The sequence below is a fragment of the Rattus rattus genome, chromosome 8 (genome assembly GCF_011064425.1).
Source record: "Rattus rattus isolate New Zealand chromosome 8, Rrattus_CSIRO_v1, whole genome shotgun sequence".
Lineage (NCBI taxonomy): Eukaryota > Metazoa > Chordata > Mammalia > Rodentia > Muridae > Rattus > Rattus rattus.
In genome coordinates this window covers 105,355,036-105,377,001 of record NC_046161.1, presented here as the reverse complement: position 1 = coordinate 105,377,001, position 21,966 = coordinate 105,355,036, and the positions used below count along the sequence as shown (strand labels likewise).

The 21,966-nt window shown below is 49.7% G+C and overlaps 1 protein-coding gene across 1 annotated transcript in view; it reads left to right on the top strand.

Annotated features, from left to right (window-relative positions):
- The window catches only part of Cmtm7 (CKLF like MARVEL transmembrane domain containing 7), a 31,373-nt gene extending 16,691 nt beyond the window's left edge, over positions 1–14,682 (top strand). Inside the window, exons 2-5 of the mRNA XM_032911033.1 lie at positions 7,118–7,291; positions 8,686–8,775; positions 12,594–12,675; positions 14,174–14,682. Of these exons, the coding sequence (XP_032766924.1) occupies positions 7,118–7,291; positions 8,686–8,775; positions 12,594–12,675; positions 14,174–14,187 (360 nt within the window). The 3' untranslated portion in view covers positions 14,188–14,682. The remainder of the gene's footprint in view (positions 1–7,117; positions 7,292–8,685; positions 8,776–12,593; positions 12,676–14,173) is intronic.
- Positions 14,683–21,966: the final 7,284 nt, after the last annotated feature.

Below are 21,966 nucleotides of genomic sequence, written 5' to 3'. Positions count from 1 at the left end.
GCCCTCTTGGAGTACATTATGGCCTTTGCCAAGAAAGTAGCATCTTGAGATGGCTGCTGAGACCCCAAGAAGACAGAAACCACCAGAGAGCAGTTCCCAGATAGCAGAGGATGAAAGATGTATCCCAAACAAGTGCTGGGCCTGGCCTTGGGTGGGGGTTGGGGCTTGGGCGGGGCTGGAGAGATGGCTCAGAAGTTAAGAGCACTGACTGCTCTTCTAGAAGTCCTGAGTTCGAATCCCAGCAACCACATGGTGGCTCACAACCATCTGTAATGAGATCCGATGCCCTCTTCTGGTGTGTCTGAAGACAGCTACAGTGTATCATATGCATAAAATAAATGAATTTTTTTTTAAAAAAAATGATGAGCTACAGGCCTGGGGAGATGACTCGGTGGATAAGAGCACTTCCCTGGAGACGGGAGTTCTGATCCCCAGAACCCACAGGAAACCCAGACCCAGGAGCAGGCATCTGTAACCCTAGCCTGCCTTTACAGGAGATGGGAGGCCGGGGTAGCCCGCCTCACTGTTTTCTCTTTGAGCCAACTGAGAGTGAGTCACAGATAGTCCTGTCACTAACAGGAAGTCAAGAACACCGATGATGTTGAGCTCTTATCTCATTCAGGCTTCACCATAACTAACGACGTCCTTCTGCTCTGGGGCCCCGGGGTCACATGATCACACGCGGTCTCCTTACCGAATGAGAGTGGTCAGGGCTCTCTCTCCTTCAGTGTAGAAGCTTCATGAATTAGAGGCGAGCACCACACACTTGATTCGTGTGGCGATGAAGACTGAATGGGGACCGGGGCTTTATGCCAAGTGACCCACACTGTCCGCCCAGTCTTTCTCATTAAATTCCCTTCTATTGTAGCATTACTTACAGAAGAGGTCAATATAAACGTCTTCTGTCTCTCTCCACCTGATCATTTTAAGACAGGGTCTCACTAGGTAGCCCTAGCTTGCCTGAAACTTTCTACGTAGACCAGGCTGGCCTCGGACTCAGAGAGATCTGCCTGCCAGTGCTGGGGTTAAAGGCACGCGACCGTCGCAGGCAGCCCGCCGTATAGTTTTCCGGAGCAGGGTCTTTTGAGTGCGCTTGGATCACACTAGTTCTGCTAGACTGACTGGCTGGCTGGTCATCTCACCTCGTCAGCAACGGGATCACAGATACGCGGATGCTGTGGACAGATCTCGGGTCCTTGCGGCTGTGTGGCACACACTTCTGACCGAGCCATCTCCCCAGCCTCTCACTTTATACATCTGTCCAATCAAACATCAGTTGGCCATGGTCTCGGGGAATCTCTTCTCTTCGGCGACCACGTACGTGTCTCTGCTTCAGCCCAATCCACACTCTCTTAGACACCATTGTCTTCTGCAGCAAGCCTTCAAACCAGATAGTGTTCGTCTGCAAAACTGTTTGATTATCCTTTGCTTTGCCGTATAAATTTTAGAATCAGTTTGTCAATATCCACCACCACCACCACCCCTCTCCCCAAAAGAGGCTGAATTGCCGGGTCTTGCCTCAGGCTCTGTTGAACTGGCTTCTCCATCCTGGGGAGAATCACTTACCGGCGATGCCCAGTAAACATCTCCAGAGTTGCTGCTGTCAGAAGTGGTCCTTGGTTGTAGTGAGTAAATTCAATGCTCGTTGCTCACTTACAGGAACACGGTAGCTCTTGTAAGTTAAACTCTGTGACCTGCACCATCAAGGAACTCATGGATTCGTTCCAGAACCTTCTTCCCGAGTTCCACTGGATTCTCTGTAGATGTGAGCATACTGTTTATAATAAACCGGTGTGTTTTCCTTTTCAGTCTTTCACGCCTCATTTCTGTTGCTCACCTTACTACAGCTTCAAACAGTTATGGGCAGGGAGGGAGGACATCTTTTCCTTGTCACCTTGACACCTTCCCCTGTCCTGAGGGAAGCCTCACCACCATAGTTGTACCACAGTTTTCAAGTTAGGTTAGTGCCTTTAGATCCTAGTTTAAGGAGAGGGTTTTTTGCCTTGTTTCTTTAAAGGAATTCTTTTTTATTTTAAAGATTTACTTATTTATTACATATGAGTACACTGTAGCTGTCCTCAGACACCAGAAGAGGGCGTCAGATCCCATTACAGATGGTTGCGAGCCACCAGGTGGTTGCTGGGAATTGAACTCAGGACCTCTGGAAGAGCGATCTGTGCTCTTAACCGCTGAGCCATCTCTCCAGCCCTTTTGCTTTGTTTGTAATCGCGACTGGATATTGAAGTTTTTGCCATCTATTCTTTTCCTGAGTCAGTTGACCGAAACTTAGGCTGCCTGCCCCTCGTGTCTGTTTCTCTGGTGTGTCGATTCAAATCATTTGAAACCCTTAAACCAACCGTGCATTCCCGAGATGCCCTGCGTTCCCATTTCCTCTGTGTTGTGGATCTGTTGTGCTCACATGCAATCGAGGGACGGGAGCTCTGTAGCTTACGCCATTCCTTCTGAGGCGTTTGCATGTGAATGGCCAGTCCACTCCCAGTTCTCCTGTTCCCCCTCTGTGCTTTAGTTTTTAGCCTGTATCTCAGTCCCTCCATGTAGGCGTGGAGGGGGTCCAGGGTGGGGGTTAGAAGGAAGCCTTTGCTCCTGGTAGCCAGGTTCATGACAACCTTGACCGGCCCTTTTAAGGAACTCTCTGCCCACTGTCACCCAGAGGACTGCTGGCTCCCTCGTGTCCGGTTCACCTGAGATGTGCAGTTCAAGGTGGATGTGTGCAAGCGCTATGGAGGACTGACCACCATCCCCCTGCCTCCCCTGTGGAGACTGAAAAGCCTTCTTTGTCTTTTTCCCCCAGAGGCTTTGACAGAAACCAGGCAGCCTCAGAGTGACCCTGCAGTCTGTGAAGGGAGCATGTGGGGCTAGCCAGGGTCAGCCTTCCCAGGTTATTTTTAATAAAGTGGAGGCCAAGAGGAGTAGGGACCTCACTGAAGGGAGGCCTTTGTTTCCACAGGACTCACCAGTGAGAACCCAGACAAGGGCCAAGGGAGGCATCTTCCACTGTGCCTGGCACAATGCCGTGACAGATCCCAGACCCATCAGACACCAGACCCATTTGCTTTCCTGGAAGGGCTCCTTATGGCCTTCCTGCTCCTTAGCAGGCCTGTACAAGCTAGAGGCAGAGAGGAAGCTGCCCCTCAGATGAACAAGGCTGCCTGCAGGTTGAGGTGGCCAGGCCTGAGTCGATTTCACTGGTATTTGGTTTGTGGGAGGATCTGACTCGATTTGAAACTGTTGTAAAAATTCTGAGGAATCTGAGGGGGTCGGGGTGGGTGGGGATGGGGAGGTGTTGTTGTGGCCATTCAGAGTCCCTGAAAACACCTGAAGGTCTTGAGGGGGCCCTTGCCCTCCCCACACCTGTATCTCTCTGGACACACACACACACACACACACACACACACACACACACACACACACACACACACACACACACACACACACACACACACTGGCAGTTACAGGAATGATTCTCTCTATGTGGGACCCTGTGATCACACTCGGATCCCGGGGCTTGGCAGTCAGAGCTTCCAGCCTCTAAAATCTGTCAGGCCCCGCCCCCTTCTGCTTCACGTGTTCTTGCTGAAGGCCCGTCTTCAGGCAGCCTCAGAACCCGCTTCTCTGCTCCTCTTCTGGTCTCCACGGTGGGTGATCACAGGTGTGACAATAGTGGCGTTCCATCTGTTACCCGGGTCATAGGCCTGTCACGGTTCTGGTGTCCTCGCTTGGCCATTTTTCATCCTGGACAATTTGCTCTCCTCAGGCTTGACTCCAGGCTGCTTCGGTTTTTAATCAAGGCATCCTGCAGCCTCATTGTGGGACTCAGCGGGCACACACTTCTGGCACTTGCCCAAGGCTGGATGCCAGGCGTCTTTCAGGGACTGACTAAGCCTCACGGATTCTCTAAGCATTTATTTCCTCCAAGATGCTGTCACAGCACCAGCCACTCCGCGGTGTGCTTTGTCCAAGAAACCCCGGAGAAAGCTCCCTGGCAAGCGGAGGCCAGCATGGCCTTTATGGTGTTTGGCTTTTGAAATGTTAGCGTTATCGTGTGTGTGGGGGGGGGGCATGTGTCCCACAGACCACGTTTTGGCAGACAGAAGACAAGCATGTGGAGTCAGTTCTCTCTGTCTACTTCTTCCACAGGTTCTGGGCTGGACTTCCCTTACTGGCCGCATGCAAGTGCATCTCATCAGCTGATCGCTTTTGAGATGAGTCTCAGGCTGGTCTCTCCCTCAATGACCTTGACCTCTCTCCTCCACCTCCCCACGGCTGGAACTAGGCTTGTATCACCCTGCCTGGTTTTATGAAGTGTTGAGGATTGAACCTACGGTCTTGCGAGCATCGGCAAGCACTCTGCCAACCAAACTACACCCCAGCTCCTAGTTTTGGCTCACTCTGTAGCACTGGCTGGCCTTGAACTTGAAGCAATCCTTCTGCCTCTGCCTATGCTGAGATTAAGGGCATGGGCCGCCATGCTTTAGCTTCAATGTGATCTTATGTCATAGATGACAAAGATTGGAACTGGGGATGCCATTTGTGCTCAATGAATAATTATCAGATAAATGTGTTCTTCTTCCCATCCTAAAAACAATTGTAGACTGGCTCCGAAGCTAAGCTAGTTCTGAAAACCAACGATGTATCAGTCAGCTCTGCTGTGTAACAAATAGTTATAAATCCTAATGGCACCCAGTAAGTACTTACTGCTGGCTGGATAGAGCTCTCAAGGGACAGCTCTGCACGTCATGAGCCTGAGCTGCTGAGAGTCAGGGCTGGCTGATGTCCCCTGATCTGGGCAGCCTTTAGTGGGGTAATGAATATCTTTGCACTATCCCAGAGTGTCTCATCCTAGATCCTGCAGGATGGTAGCTTGGAGTGAAAATCGTGGGGCAGCTGTGGATGGAGCTCAGTCTGTAGAGTGTTTACCTAGCATGCAACAAGTGCCGGGTTCAATCCCTAGCACTGCATAAAACAGACATGGCAGTGCACACCTGTAATCCCGGTGCTCTGGAAGTGAAGGCAGGAGGATCAGGAGTTCAAGATCCTCCTGGGCTACTTAGTGAGTTCGAGGTGAATTGCCGTTAGGGCAAACTCATGAACACCAGTCGTTCTGTGTGGCTCTTTATTCATTGTGTATGTATGTTGAGTGCACGTTACATATGCATGTGCATGCATGTGGAGGCCAGGGGACAGAGAATTGGTTCTCTCCTTCTACCATGTGGGTCTGAAGGATTGAACCCAGGTCTCCAGGCTTGGCAGCAGTCACCTTTATCCACTGAACCGTCTCACTAGCCCAAGGAGAGGTCACATTTAATGTTATAAAGTGCAAGGTGGGAGAGTATTTGGTGCTAGATCCCACTTCTCCTGTGGAAGCATCCACGGAGTCTAGAGGATGCTGGAGGGTGATATGTCTTCCTGAATGCCACCGGTGGCTGTCATTTGCCTGCAGCAGAGCTCAGCTCTACAGGCCTGGCCTCCAGGCAGCAGGTGGCTCGAGACTCTCATCCATCCAGGGCTGTGGCTTAGAGGAGGGGATTTACCAAGCTGTTCTCCGATGGTCCCCTACACAGGGTTGCCATGGCACCCTCAGGGCAAGGTTTTCCGTGACATCAGCTGCAGTTCAGCTAAGTTCATCCCAGTGGTGTCTCTCTGGCTAAGAGACATTTTAAGGCAGTGCAGGTGTCTCCTGGCGTGTACCCACCATTGCCCTTTGAGAGTTCAGCTTTTTAAGCAAAGAGAAAACCCAGAACAACTCATGCATTACTTTCAAAACATGCCAAGTATGGGTCGTGTGTGTGTGTGTGTGTGTGTGTGTGTGTGTGTGTGTGTATGTGTGTGTGTATACAATTGTTTTATTATTTATTTATTTATTTATTTATTTATTTATTTATTTATTTGAGAGACAGGATGTCACTATATAGCTCTGGCTGACTTGGAATTTGCTATGTAGACCCAGCTGGCCTTGAACTCATAGAGATCTCTGCCTCCCGAGTTATAAGATTAAAGACGTGAAGCACCATAGACCAAGACTTGTTTTAAAAGTGCACGTTTCGAGCTGAAGCGATGGCTCAGCAGTTAAGAGCACTGACTATCAGACAGCCCAAGTTTGGTTTTCAGCCCCACGTCAGGTAGCTGGCTCCCAATCATCAGGAACTCCAGCTCCAAGGGATCTGTCCCGGCTTCCTCAGGCACCTGCACATACATACACCCACACGTAATTAAAACCAATAAAAATAAATCCATTTAAAGCGCCTATTGCTGGGCTAGGGAGTTGGTCCGCACTGACTACTGAGAAAGCTAGGAGCAGGCTTTTCCTGAAGAAGGGCACACGAAGCAGAGCCAGGGCTCAGGAGATGGCTGTGGCTCGTTCAGTCAGGGGCTTGCCAGGCAAGCATGAGGGCTGAGTTTGGATCTCTGGAACCCATGTTAAAAAGCCAGCCATGTACATGTAACCCCTGGGACTTACAGTCTAGATGAATCGGGAGCTTTAAGTTCAGTGTGAGATCCTGACTTGGAGGATATGGCATGTCTACCTCTGGCCTCCACACATGAGTACATACATACATACACATACATACACACATACATACATATACACACATACATACATACACAAATACATACACACATACATACATACACAAATACATACACACACATACATACATACACACACACACACACGCATGCACACGTACATGGACACTGATTTTAATATGTTACTCCCTACAAGCTGAACTAGTTGGACTAATTAGTAACTGTGTGCCTCAGTTTCCCTATATGAAACAAAGGACGGCTTCTGTCTATGTGGCAGAGCTCTTCAGTGCTTCAGCAGGATCATGTATGGAACATGCCAGTCAATAATAGCTCAGTGTCTACTCTTTGAACTCTGAAGCGACGGCCACGTTTGCTGACGAGTGAGCCCTGGCTCCCCCTGCAGGTACCTTCAAGCCCTGCAACCGATTTGTGTGGGAATAACCTGGATTGTTGCAGCACCTCAACTCAGGCTTGACGCAGGGCCGGACGGCTCAGCTGGTTTCCGGTTTGCCCCCTACCCCTGGGTGCCGGGGGCAGAAGTGTACTGACGTTTCCTTATCTGCCACAGGTCACCCTGCTGATTGCCTTCATCTGCGTGCGAAGCTCCTTTCCCATTGACTATGGCGCCCACAGCTTCTTTGAAGTTGTCACCATGTGCGACCTGATAATGATCCTGGTCTTTTACCTGGTCCACCTCTTCCGCCTCTACCGCGTGCTCACCTGCATCAGCTGGCCGCTGTCGGTAAGAGGGAGGCCTGGCCCCGCCGCTGGAATGCGGGAATTGGGACGTGGCCACTCGTTTCTTCGTCTGCCCGTTCCACACCTTCCAGCCGTCTCAGCTGCTTTGCCCCTGACTCTCCAGTGCTCGCTGGACATCTCTGCCTGCCTCCTGAGGGTTTCTCAAACTCCCTTGCCACTGTCAGAGGCCCTGGGCTCCTCTCAGCGTTTATCTGCTGTGAGTGGAGCGTAGGAGGGCAAACCTTTTGGGCAGGAGCTGGTGACCATGGTGATGCCCCTGAGTACACTACTGGGAGCGTTGAATGGTGACACTCGGTGGCTGAAACCCCCTGGCAGAGTCCGAGAAGATAAATCAGAAGGACTCTGTGTCAAAGACAGTGTCTTACTATGTAAACCAGGCTGGCCTTGAACTCAGCAAGATCATGTGTGTGCTACCACACCCGGAAAATATACTTAATTTTGTGGTTTGATTTCTACCAGAGCATAAAGGCCCTCTGTCGATTCTAACAGAGATCTAGTGGATTCCTTAGAATCCACTATGTGCCAAATCACATCTGTGTATATCAACGGCTCACTTCTTCCTGGGTAATCTGCGTGCCTTCCATTTGATTGCCTTGCCTTAAACAGAATTAGCCAAACAGAGTGGTTGGAGCAGTGTCATGGCCTTTACCGTGAGCACTGAAGGGGAGCATGGTATCTTCTACGCTGCATATGAGGCTGCGTATATACGTTTTTATAGATATCCCTCATCAGATTGAGTGCTTTTGTTTAATTTTTTAAAGATTTATTTATTTTTGTTAATTTAAGTACACTGTAGCTGTCTTCAGACACACCAGAAGAAGACATCAGATCCCATTACAGATGGTTGTGAGCCACCGTGTGGTTGCTGGGATTTGAACTCAGGACCTCTGGAAGAGCAGTCGGTGCCCTTAACCTCTGAGCCATCTCTCCAGCCCGCCCTTTTTATTTTTTTTAAAGGTGTTAGACTTGGTGGTTTCTCACTTTTTGCTTTTCAGGGTATTTTGCTGTTTTCTGTTCTGTTCTGCTTTGTTTTGTACGGGATTAAATGCAGGACAGAGGAAGCTCTGCGAACAGATCTCGGGAACTAGGCAGTTCTTAGTGAATAGCTCTGCTCATCCGAGAAGCCTTTCCCTGTCTCCTTCCGCTTTGCTCTGCATCCTGTGTCTCCAGTGTGGCTCCTCCTGGCCCAGCTTTCTACATTGCTTGCCTGTGAGACACACAGAGCTCCTCTGGCCCAAGAGTTCTGAGGGAGGGCAGTGTCGCTGCCTCGGTCTCAGTTTCCGTCTGTCTGGGTCTTGCCTCTTCCCCCCTCTGTCTTGTCCAGCAGATCAAGAGCTCGCTCCGCCCACACCTTGTCTTTTCTCGCCCCTCCTCCAGGAACTTCTACACTATTTAATCGGCACCCTGCTTCTCTTCATCGCTTCCATAGTGATAGCCTCCAAGAACTACAACCTGGTGGCCGGAGCGGTAAGGTGTTTTTAGGAACCAATTCAGGTTTCAGATGGTCCTGAGGGGAGGGGAGCCAGGGAAGGGGTTGGTTAGGGATCCTCTCTTCTTTGAACTCATACCCACCTCAATCCAGCCAGCTACCCTCTCCAAAGAGCCTGACACATGGGCTTAAGTTAGAGAGTCCAGGAAAGTAAACCTAAGGGCTGTTGACAAACTTAAACAACTACAGTCGTCTGGGCCTGTCTCCCTTCAGCCAGTGCTTGAATCAGGGTGAAAGGTCTCGATCCCCACGTCTACTCTGAGTGCCTACTCATGGCTGGCTTTTCACTGCAGAGACGTATTTGGGATTTGGGGGTTTCTTTTGCTTCTAGAGGGAAGGGTACCATGATCAACCAGTGATGTTTACCATGAGTCCTTTGTCCCTTTTCTTTGGGGGTGTCTTACTAGGTAGCCCAGGCTGGCCTAGAATGTACTATGTAGCCCAGGCTGGCCTTACACTGTATCTGCCTCCCTTCTGCCTCTTCCTAAGTGTTTGGGTTGTAGGAATGCACAGCCCTGCTCAGATTCCTTAAAACAAACAAACAAACAGACAAAAAATCAAAGAATCTTATGTAGCCCAGGCTGACCTCAAGTTCTTTGTGTAGCTGAGGATAACCTTGGACTTCTGATCCTCTAGCCTCTACCTCCCCAGTCCTGGGATTATAGGTGTGCTCCATCCATGCCCAGTTTTATGCAGTGCTGAGCACTGATTCCTTGGTAGACAGGGACTCTACCAGCTGCTTCAACTCAGGCTCCATTTTTAGTTTTAACAACACTCAGACCTGTCGTTGTAAAAATATATATTAAAAAAAAACAACTGCTGTCTTTTATCCCCACTAGGTGTACAGTGCAGTGCCCCAAGATATCTGCTAGGTATCTGGTCTGAATGAGCAAAGCCTCTCACCCGCTCTGCTCCATCCCATACCACACTGCCCAAGGCCTCTCTGTGAGCCTGGCAGCAATCTCTCTACCTACCTAGTTCCCACGGCAGGTTTCCATACCAGAGACGCACATCCCAATTCCATGGCAACCTGGTGTCTCCAGCCGTCACACACTTTCCCACATGAAAGAACACACAACACAATAACCCCTGATCCAACTGATAAGATATAATTGCCCACCTAGACATACAAAGCCCTGTACACATCCATCCCTTAAGAACATTCATAACAACCTGTAAACACACAGAGTGGAATACTAATGTCGGCCTCCATGCTCTCTCCGCTGCGGCTACCCTCCCTCTCTCTCCATTCCTGTCTCCTCCTCTTCCTTCAAACTTTTCTCCCGCCCATCCTTCCCTCTCATCCAATGACAGGCCTCCTTCTATCCTGTATCTGTCCTCACCTGTATTTTACAAATTCAATGGGGAGAAGGTTCTGGTGAAGTCACCTGAGTCCTGAGTACGAGACTAGGCAGCCATCCTAGGGGCAGTGGAATTAGCATCAAAATACAGATAACTCCACAGGGCAAACCACAACGGGTACCCTTATCCCTTTCAGAGTCAAAAAGGACCCCAAGGATCCTGCCTATGACCATGGACAGCTAGGATGTGGGTATCCATGCATACATTCTAATTATGCATATACATGTACATATATGGACACAGAGCTGAATGATTTTAAAAGGTCCATAGATTCTTGAGATTTATGGTTTATGCCCCTGGAGTTTCCCTCAGACAGACTCTCTGCTCTGATTATGATTTTGCTAATTTCATATCTACTTGGCCATTACTTCAGAACTGATTTGCTACAGACAAGATTTTTTTTTGTGTTTAAGGCCTGGTCTCTTGTGGTTCAGGCTGGCCTCCAACTTAGTAAGTAGCCAAGGGTGACCCTCAACTTGAGATTCTCCTGCCTGCAGCTCCCCAGTACTAGTATCTCGGGCGGACAGCACCACATCTGGTTTATGTGGTGCTGAGGGTAGAACTCAGGACATGGTGGTGCAACCTGGGCAAGCGCTCTACCCACTGAGCTAAGACTTTTAAAATTAGTTTCAAGGACTGTGTGAGTTTCACTTACAAATCTCACCAGAATTCTCCAGACCGTGGCCTCTCATCGGGTTTGCCCCTGGAATTTCCCTCAGACAGACTGTCTTCTCTGAAGGTCCACGGGGTGGGGACCAAGCATTACTGCAGAGGGCTGACCAAGCCTGTAAGCCATGCTGGCCCAGTGCCCCTTCCACAGTGCCTCTCGTGCTCCTTGTGACCTCTGAGGGGACACGTGACTGATGCCTGCAGGTTGGCACCTGCCTGCCAACGGTGCATGCTGGGAGAAGAGACCAGGAACGCACACACACCTGACTGTCACATACTGTGCGTCAGGGCACACATGAAGAGATTCCCACTGGGTTTCATTTTTTTTTTTTTAAGATTTATTTATCATATATATGTACACTGTAGCTGTCTTCAGACACACCAGAAGAGGGTTGTGAGCCACCATTGTGGTTGCTGGGATTTGAACTCAGGCCCTCTGGAAGAGCAGTCATTGCTCTTAACTGGCTGAGCCATCTCTCCAGCCCCTCACTGGGTCTCATAATCAGGTCACGCGTAATGTGACACAAACTGTGTCAGCCCAAGATCCTGAGCCCCGACAGCTAACATCCATCACACCACAGGGAAGCCTGGAAAATAACAGAAAGCCAGGTTCCTTGTTCATGACAGGGCCCATGTGACAATTAGCAAAACAAACAAGGCTCTGTGGTGCAGACTAGCCTTCTGTATGGGTGCAACAATAAACCGTTCAGTCATGCAGAGAGGACAGTTGGGGACTGGGCTGTAATGTGGTGCTGATTGTGCAGAAGAGACAATGGCGCGAAGCCTGGCTCTACTCGGTTCATTGTGTGGCTCAGACAGTCTGCACTCAGAGAACCAAAGGCTTTGGGGTATGGATTGCCCAGGACAGCGAGAACCTGTGAACCAGTAGCTCTGTTTGAAAAGAATACCAAACCTTATTGGGAATTTCCCCTTAGTGCGGCTGCCCCAGGATCACACCTGTCCAGTGTCAACACTAGTGGTGGCATGGTGACCCGATGTGTGGGCCTGAGGACACCTGGGCCGCCATCTAGCACAGCCTGAGTCCCGGAGCCCACTGCTCCGAGTCGGGCCCTGTGCATGGCCCTGTTGTACTCTGGGATCTTAAGCAAAGGAGTAGTTACTCGACCACTACTAGATTGTCACAAGGAGGGTACACAGCCACCAGCCTCACGGTTCCCAAGACACGAGAGGCATGATTGCTCTCCCTCAACCACCTTTGAGAAGCCTGTCTGGTCAAGCAAGATCAACCCTCTTCAAGGGCGTAGGGAAGGGTAGGAGCGTGGTCTCAACTTATTTTTACTGTTACCATTTAAATGTACATAGACATAAAGTTGAACTCTGGAGCCCTCAGACTCTTACATGACAGAGACCAGAAGACCATTACCAATGAGACCCAACCATGCTAACCTTATAATCAGTCTTCCCAATGTTCCAATATTTAGATCCAAATTCAAATGTACAGTACCAGCTTTCACATTTTTATTGGTCCTGGGTCATCAAGACCCAGTGGCTCTGCTCCAGCTAGGTTGTAAACATAAACCCAAACCTAGGCCTTCGAGTCACCTAAAGTGATAAGGACAATGCCTGAGACCCAGAGACCTGGCTGCTGGGCCTGACCAGTGCACAGACGCTGGCTCTCTCTCAACTTCCCCTCTGCAACTAGGGGACTAGGTGGCTAGGTCACATAGCTCCCCGCTTCCTTTCTGGAACAAAGAAGAAAATCACAGAGATGGCCCTGTGAGCTTCCTATCCTCTCCCGACACAGATCTTTGGGTTCCTGGCCAGCTTCCTCTGCCTCGCGAGCTTGTGGCTGTCCTACAAGGTCACCTGCATAACCCAGTCATCAGGTAAGCTTGTATCATCAGAATGCAGGGCCCTGTGAGGTGGGGGGCTTGTCCTTGGCTCAGCAGAAAGCTGGTGTGAAGGGAGAAGGCAGGGGACAGAAGGAGAAAGGGTGGGACCTAAGAACCCTACCTTCCCGCCCACCTTGAAATGCCCGGGAAATATCCTGGAATAACTCGTATGACCCAGCGTGACTTAGAACTCTGGCTCCTGGGGGCTGGAGAGATGGCTCAGTGGCTAAGAGCACTGACTGCTCTTCCAGAGGTCCTGAGTTCAATTCCCAGCAACCACATGGTGGCTCACGACCATCTGTAATGGGATCTGATGACGTCCTTCTGGTGTGTCTGAAGAGAGCAACAGTGTCCTCACGTACATAAATCTTTTTTTAAAAATTAAGAAAACCAGGGGAGGGCATGGTGGTGCACACCTTTAATCCCAGCACTTGGGAAGCAGAGGCGGGTGAAGCGGGTGGAGCTCTGTGAGCCTGAGGCTAACCTGGTCTACATAGCTTGTCCCAGGCCAGGGCTACAAAGTGAAACCCTGCCTCAAAACACAGAACCACACGTGCCTCTCTTTCTCCCCTCTACTTCATCATGTGTCAGATATTAGCATTCTCTCTCTATCGTATTTTTTGGTGATGGGGCCCTACTCAGTTTTAGAGTTTTGGCTTTCCTTAATGTTTTGTTACTAAACACTGCTGTAAGGAAGGCCCTCAGGTTATAATTGTAATGAACCCTGATGCACACCCTTGATGCTTCTTCTCCCAAAGGTACCTTGGGGGAGGGGTGTGGGTTTGCCAGTGTCAACCTGTGTAGCCCAGACTGGCTTTGAACTTGTGGCAGTCCTTTTGCCTCAGCTCCTCAAGTTCTAGGTTTACAAGTGTGCACTAGCACACGTTGCCTGCTGTGTTCTTTAAAGTTGGTTGCAAAAGCATGGGGCTTTGTGGTGCATGCTTGTGACCCTAATTGTGGGAGGACGAAGCAGGCAGACCCTCAGTTCAAGACAATCAGAATGTATGCTTTACGATCTGGTCAAACACACACGCACACACACACACACGCGCGCGCGCGCGCACACACAGGCACACAGACAGACAGACACACACACAGGCACACAGACACACACACACACAGGCAGACAGACAGACAGGCACACATACGCACACACAGGCACACAGACAGACAGGCACACACACGCACACACACACCACATGCACACACACAGGCACGCACACACACAGGCACACAGACGACAGACAGACACACAGGCACACACACACAGACAAACACACACACACAGGCACACACACACAGACACACACACACGCACACACACACGCACACAGACAGACAGACACACACAGGCACACACACACACACACACACACACACACACACACACACGGACAACCCCCACCCCATATGCCACAGTATCTGGAGCCCATGGCTTCTGAGTGAGTTCCATTCCCGGCCAGGTAACCTTGCTCTCCGTTTCTCTCTCAAGACATAGCCGCCTGATGAGACCATAGCCTCTCCGTCCCCTCCGAAGGATCTGCAGGATGTAGACCCGCCCGCCCCAGGAAGACCCCAGGCATGGCTATGGACTTCAGGTGACAAGGCCTGTGCCTTCCCTGCTTTGCCAGGACACTGGGCTCCCGGGCATCAAGCAGGTACAGCCTCCATCCACACTGCTGCAGAGAACATTCCTCCATTCTGAGCCTTTAGCACCACTCGGATACCAAGGACTATGCTGTGCACTGTGGAGAGACTTCTGGATCTGCCTGCGCAGAGACGTCTTTCTTCACACCCTCAGGACCGAGACCACCGAGAGTCGTCCCAGAGGCAGCAGACCCTAATTTATCTGGCCTGTCAATCTGGTCTTGAAGAGTCTCTATTCTAAGGGAGAAGCCAGAGGAAACAGTATGTGGCCATCCTGCCTCTCCCACCTTTGTCACTGCAAGAGGGCTGTGGTAGGCGTGGTGCATGGTTTTTAATAAAATATCAAATGCAGCAGCTTTCTTATTGAATGAGATGTTCTAACAGTCGGTCTTTCTATGCTGGTTTGAGTATGGACTCCTTGCTAAATGCCAGTCTCCCTTTCTCCCTCCTAGGCTGACTTCAAAGGAAACTATGTAGCCGAGGATGACCTTGAACTCCTGATCCTCTTGCCTCTACCTCCCGAATAGACACCCAGTTTTGTGTGGTGCTGGGGGTGGAACCCAGGGCTCCATGCACATTAGGCAACGGCTCTACCAACTAAGCTACATCCCCAGTCAGACACACACACACACACACACACACACACACACACAAACACACACACACCCTTCCCATTTTAGTAGGATCTTAAGTAATCTGGGTTGGCCTTGAACTTGCTTTGTAAGCAAAAGTGACCTCTGAACTCCTGACCCTCCAACCTCCACCTCCCAAGTTCTGGGATTCTAGCTGTGTGTCACCACATCAGCTTCCCTTTTTTATGTCCTGGACCTTAAATTCCCTTCCAGTTAGGACATGGCATCTGGGGTAATTTTTCAGGAGTACACTGGGAGTCTCTGAACACCAGACAGAATCCTCATAAGAATCTGGTAAAGCCAGACATGGTGGTGCACGCCTTTAATTCCCAGCACTCGGAGGCAGAGGCAGGTAGATCTCTGAGTTCGAGGCCAGCTTGGTCTACAGAGTGAGCTATACACAGAGAAACCCTAGGGGCAGGAAAGAGAGAGATAGAGATACAGAGAGGGGAGGGGAGGGAGAGGAGTTAGTACTCTCAAAGCAATGGGAGGCATTCATTGCATGTGTCAGGGAAGCTGAGGGGAAGTCAGTAGTGACAGAGTAAGCTAATTATGTTATAGTGGCCATCTGTGCTGTGGCCAGCAGCCCGAGGGCCTAGAAGAGGGGGGGGCTATAACTGGGCTGCCTCTGTCCTCCAGTGTAGCCACCAGAGTCCCTGGACCTGACTGGGCCCTGGACAGGGAAATGAAGTAGGGAGAAGCTGTCGATGGCAAGCTCTGCTTCAAGTGTAAGTTCTGTGGGACTCAGAGAGGCTCTGGAACATGGCTGGCTCTGAGGCCCTTCGGGAAGCCACCAACCTTGGACATACTAGCAGTGTGGCCTGCAAGACCCAAGAAGGAAGCCAGGACAGGAAGGAGATGGGCCATGGAGCTGGTGCTCAACCCAAGCTTGGCTGTCTCCTGAGCCTGGGCAGGACAGCAGAGTCCACCAGGCTCCTTCATAAGCATTGACCAAAGGCGGGAAACAGACACAGAGTCTGCTTGTTCTAGGGGCCCAAAGTGTCTGCTAACACAAGGGACAAACTTCTACACATTTAGGGTCTTCAGGGCCCTGCTCTACACTACCATCTCCCTCTTTTGGATGTGGCTAACTCCTGTCCTGTTAACCCGAGGAGGAATTGTGGGACTATAGGCATGCAGTGCATGTATAAAGTATGTGCTAACAAGAGCCGCACACAGGCAGTGCATGTATGAAGTATGTGTTAATCACGGCTGCACACAGGCAGTGCATGTATGAAGTATGTGTTAATCATGGCTGCACACAGGCAGTGCATGTATGAAGTATGTATTAATCAGGGCTGCAAACCCAGGCAGTGCATGTATGAAGTATGTGTTAATCACGGCTGCACACAGGCAGTGCATGTATGAAGTATGTATTAATCAGGGCTGCACACAGGCAGTACATGTATGAAGTATGTGTTAATCAGGGCTGCACACAGGCAGTGCATGTATGAAGTATGTATTAATCATGGCTGCACACAGGCAGTGCATGTATAAAGTATGTGTTAATCACGGCTGCACACAGGCAGTGCATGTATGAAGTATGTGTTAATCAGGGCTGCACACAGGCAGTGCATGTATGAAGTATGTATTAATCACGGCTGCACACAGGCAGTACATGTATGAAGCATGTGTTAATCAGGGCTGGAGAGACAGATCAGTGTTTAAGAGTATTTACTGCTCCCGCAGAAGACTGGCTCCACTCCCAGCACACACGTGGTGGCTCATAACCAACCGTAACTCGTTTCTTCAGCGGAATCCAATGCCCTCCTCTGGCGTCGTCAGACACTGCATGAGTGTACAGGCTGCAGGGAAGCACTCATCCATGAAAAAGAAGTCTCACCGAGAGAGAAGTGTGCTATCACCTTAGTGTCACACAGGCCAGCCACCAGCAGCAAATAGCAATGGTGTGAACCTCACTGTGTCTCACCCTGCTGACCCTGGCATGACCTCCCGGTGCCACATAGCCCAGGCTGGCCTTGAACTCCATACATACCCAAGGGTGCTTCCTGCCTGCTCTTCCTGCCTCTCTGTTCCAGATGCTGGGGTTATAACTGTGAATCACAGATCCCTCTGTTTTTATCAACCAACCTGACAGTAAGTAAATGTTCTTTGTGTTAGTTGTGGATATTTGTACCAGTTCCCTGTTCTAGACAATAAATTTTCATGAATGAACTGGATTGAAAAGATTTTTTTTTTTTTTTTTGCTATTAAAAAAATGAATTTAGTTTGCTTAGTAGAGTACTCATCCAGCCTGCAAAGAGTTCCCTCGGTGAAGACGTGGCAGTAAGTCCACAATCCTAACAAGGCCGAAGTGGACACAGGAGGACTGGGAGTTCAACCTTTACCAAAAACAAAAACAAAGGAGGCTGAGGTAAGAAGATGCTACATGGATACACACAGGGAGACCTTGTCTCAAAAAAAAAAAAAAATTAATAAAAATATAAAAATCGTTTTTAAGGTGTCTTTTGTTGTTTTGTTTGTTTTGGTTTTGGTTTTTCAAGACAGGGTTTCTCTACAGCCTTGGCTGTTTTGGAACTAGCTCTGTAGACCAGGCTAGCCTTAAACTCTGAGATCCACCTGCCTCTGCCTCTCAAATGCTAGGACTGAAAGTGTACACCACCATGATTCCAAAAAAGTGAGTTCCAGGACTGTTACACAGAGAGATTAAAAAGTTTGTAAGAAAACGGTATGGAAGATGCTACTAGATTTACACTGAGTACCAGGTGGATGGCCAGCTCCAAGAGGCTTTCCCTCAGAAAACACTCGCTGCCTTCTGGGAAGTTGAGGACAGTTGGTGGGTTCCTAAGATTTTACTGTCTTCCTATGTATCTAGAAAAATTGCAAAAATAAAAACTACTCTCTACATAAAGTTGCACAAAAAGGAGAAAGAAAAAAAAAAAAAAAAGGAACCAGTTGGCTACAGGGTTCTCTATGCCTCCACAGACCCTGCCTGCTGGGCGCTTCGCTTCGGAGGTGGCAGCTGGCCCAGGGCTGCCACCTGCCAGCTGCTCACTGCTGCCAGCTGCCCCAGTGACCCAGAAAATTGGAAATCTGGGCCTTCTAGCTAAGCATCTCCCGATCTGGAAACGTTGCCAAAGAAACCTAGGAACGAAGCTGAAGCCAAACAAACCCTGTCTGGGGACAGATGCGGATGGCTCGCCCACTGGCAAGTGACCCCACGCGTGTGCTGGCAGTCCTGGGGTAAAGCGGGGAAGTCCTGCTGAGGCCCGCAGGGCTGCCAGCTGTTTCCGAGCGGAAGCCTCCTTCCCCTGCTGCACCTGTGCACGCCTGCAGCAGCCTCTCCCTGCCGCGCTCTGCTTCCCAGTTGCAGAAACGAAACTCCACCCTTGGTGGAGGCCAAGAACTTGCGCCCACTCGTGCAGCGCGCGCCCCCTTGCGGCCCCTGCCCCGCCAGAGCAGAGGCTGAGGTCCAGAAGCAGAGATGCACATTCTTATGTGGACGCATGGATTAGTCACAGTCCTCAACTCGGGACACACCATAACCACTGGTCCACACCTGGCTTCTTTCACTCTTCTATCCCTCCCTCCCCTACTTCCTTGAGATTAGCTTGTTACTATGCAGAATCAAGAAAACACCCTTTACTTTGTATTAGGATTCTCCAGAGATAGCTCCCCGCCCCCCCCACACGCACGAACGCACGCACACACACACACACACACACACACACACACACACACACACACACACACACATAGGATTTATTAGAGTGGCTCACAGGGGACACAGGCTTGCCCAGATACTTGGCTTTTAGTTGATTGCAGATGTGGCCGAGTTGACAACCAAGATTAGCCATTACATGGCTGCTTTCCCCTCTCGAGCCCATCTTTCCCTTCCCACCATCACCTCGGGAAGCACCAATCACCACACAGTTGCTTTTCTTACACTTGTTCCATTCTAGAGTGCATGAGGGTTATGAGTTCATATGTCAGCGGGGGACATCCCTGTGTAGGCTGGGTGGCCTCATTTGCCTGTCACTCTACTGGCCTCAAACCACACCTTCTCTCCCACACCCTTAATTTTTAAATTAAAGATAGGATCTCAGTAGATATAACAGCACAGGCCTTTAATCCTGAAACTCAAGGAGTTCCAAGCCAGCCTGGTCTATATAGTGAATTCTAGGACAGCCAGGGCTATACAGACAAACCCTGCTCCCCCAAAAAAAAAAAAAAAAAAGAAAAGAAAGAAAAAAAAAAAAAAGAAGGTAGGGTCTCACTCTGCACCCAGGCTGTCCTGGAACTCACTATGTATCATAGGATGCTGACTTTGAACTAATAATGATCCTCCTGCCTCAGCCTCTGAATCTGGGATTATAAGTGTGCACCACCGTGTTGGGCTTCTCCTCTTTCTTATTTTAAAAAAAATTATTTTATGTGCATGAGCGTTTTGCTTTCGTGGATGTGTGCAAACATGCATGCATGCTACCTGCAGAGGCCAGATGAGGGTGTCAAATGCCCTGGGACTGGAGTGACCGACAGTTCGTGTGGGTGGTAGGACATATGTCTGTATCCCAACGTTGGGAGGTGGAAACAGAAGGATCAGAAGTTCGCATTAATTCTGCTACTTAGTGAACTCACTTCAGGCTAGCCTGGGATACACAAGGCCCTGCTGAGAGAGAGGGGAGGAGGGGAGAAGGGGGAGGGGGAGGGAGTAGGGGAATGGGGGAAGGGGAAAAAAGAAAAAGAAACAACAAAAAAGTCAAAATGTACACACACAAAGATTTTTGAAGATTTTATTTTATACGTGAGTCCTCTATCTGCACGTACACCTGTGGGCCAGAAGAGGGCATCAGATCCCATTGGAGATGATTGTGACCCACCATGTGGTTGCCGAACATTGAACCCAGGATAGACAGTGCTCTTAACCACTGAGCCATCTCTCCAGGCCCACATGAAAAATTTTAAAGGGCTGGTGAGTCTGATCAGCAGAAAAAGGCGTTTGCTGAGCTGGATCCTGGGTCTCCCTCCTGGTGGACAAGGAGCCCTGACTCCCACGTCTGACCTCTAACCGGCACAGTAACATGCGCATACAGACACGCATAACATTAACAATAAGTGACAAGCCTTACTGCCTTTCACAGTTGCCTTTATTAAAAACTTTCTGGGATGTGTATTACTCGTAGAACTATAATTATGCCTAAAAAAATAATAACAGACATCTCAGGGCAGCCAGGACTACAACTGTGTGTTCACACACGTTCACGTGTGCAGCAGACATGTGTGAACATGCACATGGGCATGGGCATGTAGACCAGAGAGACAAGTGTTTCTCGGGAGCATCCACCTTTTCTCTGAGATGAGGTCTCCTCAGCCTGGAGCTCACCAAGCAGGCTACACTGGCTGATCAGAAAACCTCAGGGACCCACCTATCTCTGTCTCCCCATTGCTACATGTGCAGCCACACCCAGCTCTAGGTAGGTTCTGGAGTTCAAACTCAAGTCTTTGTGAGCACTGACTGGACCATCTCCCAGACCATAATAACTGCTTTATAAACTGGGGGTCAGTTGGGCTTTTTTGTGGAGGTAGTTCAAGACAGTTTCTCTGTGTAGTCCTGGCTGACCTGGAACTTGCTGTCTAAACCAGGCTGGTCTTGAACTCACAGCGATCCAACTGCCTCTGCTTCCCAAGTGCTAGGGTCAAAGGTGTCTGCCACCACTGCCTGGCATAAGGGTTTGGTTTTAATCTATGCATTCCCAGTTTTATTTGTCCTCAATCTCACATGATCCCTTCTGTTAGCAAAACCAACTCTGGTAGGTAGAGGACCGCTTTAAATCTAGGTATTTTCACACTGCTCTGTGTGTGTGTGGGGGGGTATGTTAATCTAGTCATAGAACATCAATCAGTCATTGAAACCTTGAGCTCACCTGTAAAATGAGTCACTAAGAGCTCCCAGGAAAGGACCATCTAGAGACTCTGGAGAAATCAACAACCCCTTCTCACCTCTGGACAGTCCTGTGAGTGTAAAGTCTCAACTCTGAGGACAAGTCACAGCAGAAAACGGGTGGACAGAAGGGATCCCCCTACCCCAGGCCCACACGTGCATGGATCAGAACCCAGGCCGTCCAGCCAGGCACCCTGCATTCCTCACTGCTGTGGGTGCTGCACTCGGTTTTCTGCTCTTTACGGCTGGCTGTATATTGATATAATGGTCTTTATCAACATAAAACAAACAAACAAGAAACCCTGGAGAATGTACAAATCCCAGTGAATTCCGATGACCATAAAGACCCTGTTATTCTCCAGGGACTGGAGGCAGGAATTTTACAAACTCCACAAATAGTTCTGGCTTCAGCGGAACGTCCTCCTGGCTCTGCTTCCCACCGTCTAGCCATCAAACTGCCCCCAGAGAGATGTCTGTCTGTCCACAGCCCAGCAGCTGCATCTAGAGTGTGAAGCAGAGTCCAAAACTTGATTATTTCAATTGTTAGGTGGCGGTGAAGCGCAGCTGTGATCCCAGAATTTGGGAAGTGAAGACCAAAGGACCAGGAGTTCAAGGTCATCCTCATCTACAGAGTGAGTTTGAAGCCAGCCTGGGCTACATGAGACCCTGTTTCAAAATAGCAGGGAAAGGAGAGAGGAGAGGGGACAGGAAGTGGAAAGGAAAAGAGGGGAGGGGATTTAAGTGTGGTCACCCAGTGTATAATATTCTTCTACAGCCCATGCCACGTGATTCCCTAAAAGTATTTTTGTTTTCCTTTGTTTATTTGGCTGACCTGGAACTCACTACGTAGCCTAGGCTGGCCTTAAACTCAGAGATCTGCCTCTACCACAGCCGGCTCTGAGAATGTTTTCACTACTGTGTAAACCAGGTTGGCCTAGGTGATGGCTGCCACAGCTGACGAACGTGACGTTTAAATGCGTGTTCCACCTCTCCTCCAGAAGACAGCCCACATAGGACATGTATAGTCACAAGGGACCGCTAACACCCTCAAATGAGGGGTTTATCTAAATAGGTCTACATAATGAACAACTGTGAAGGCATAAA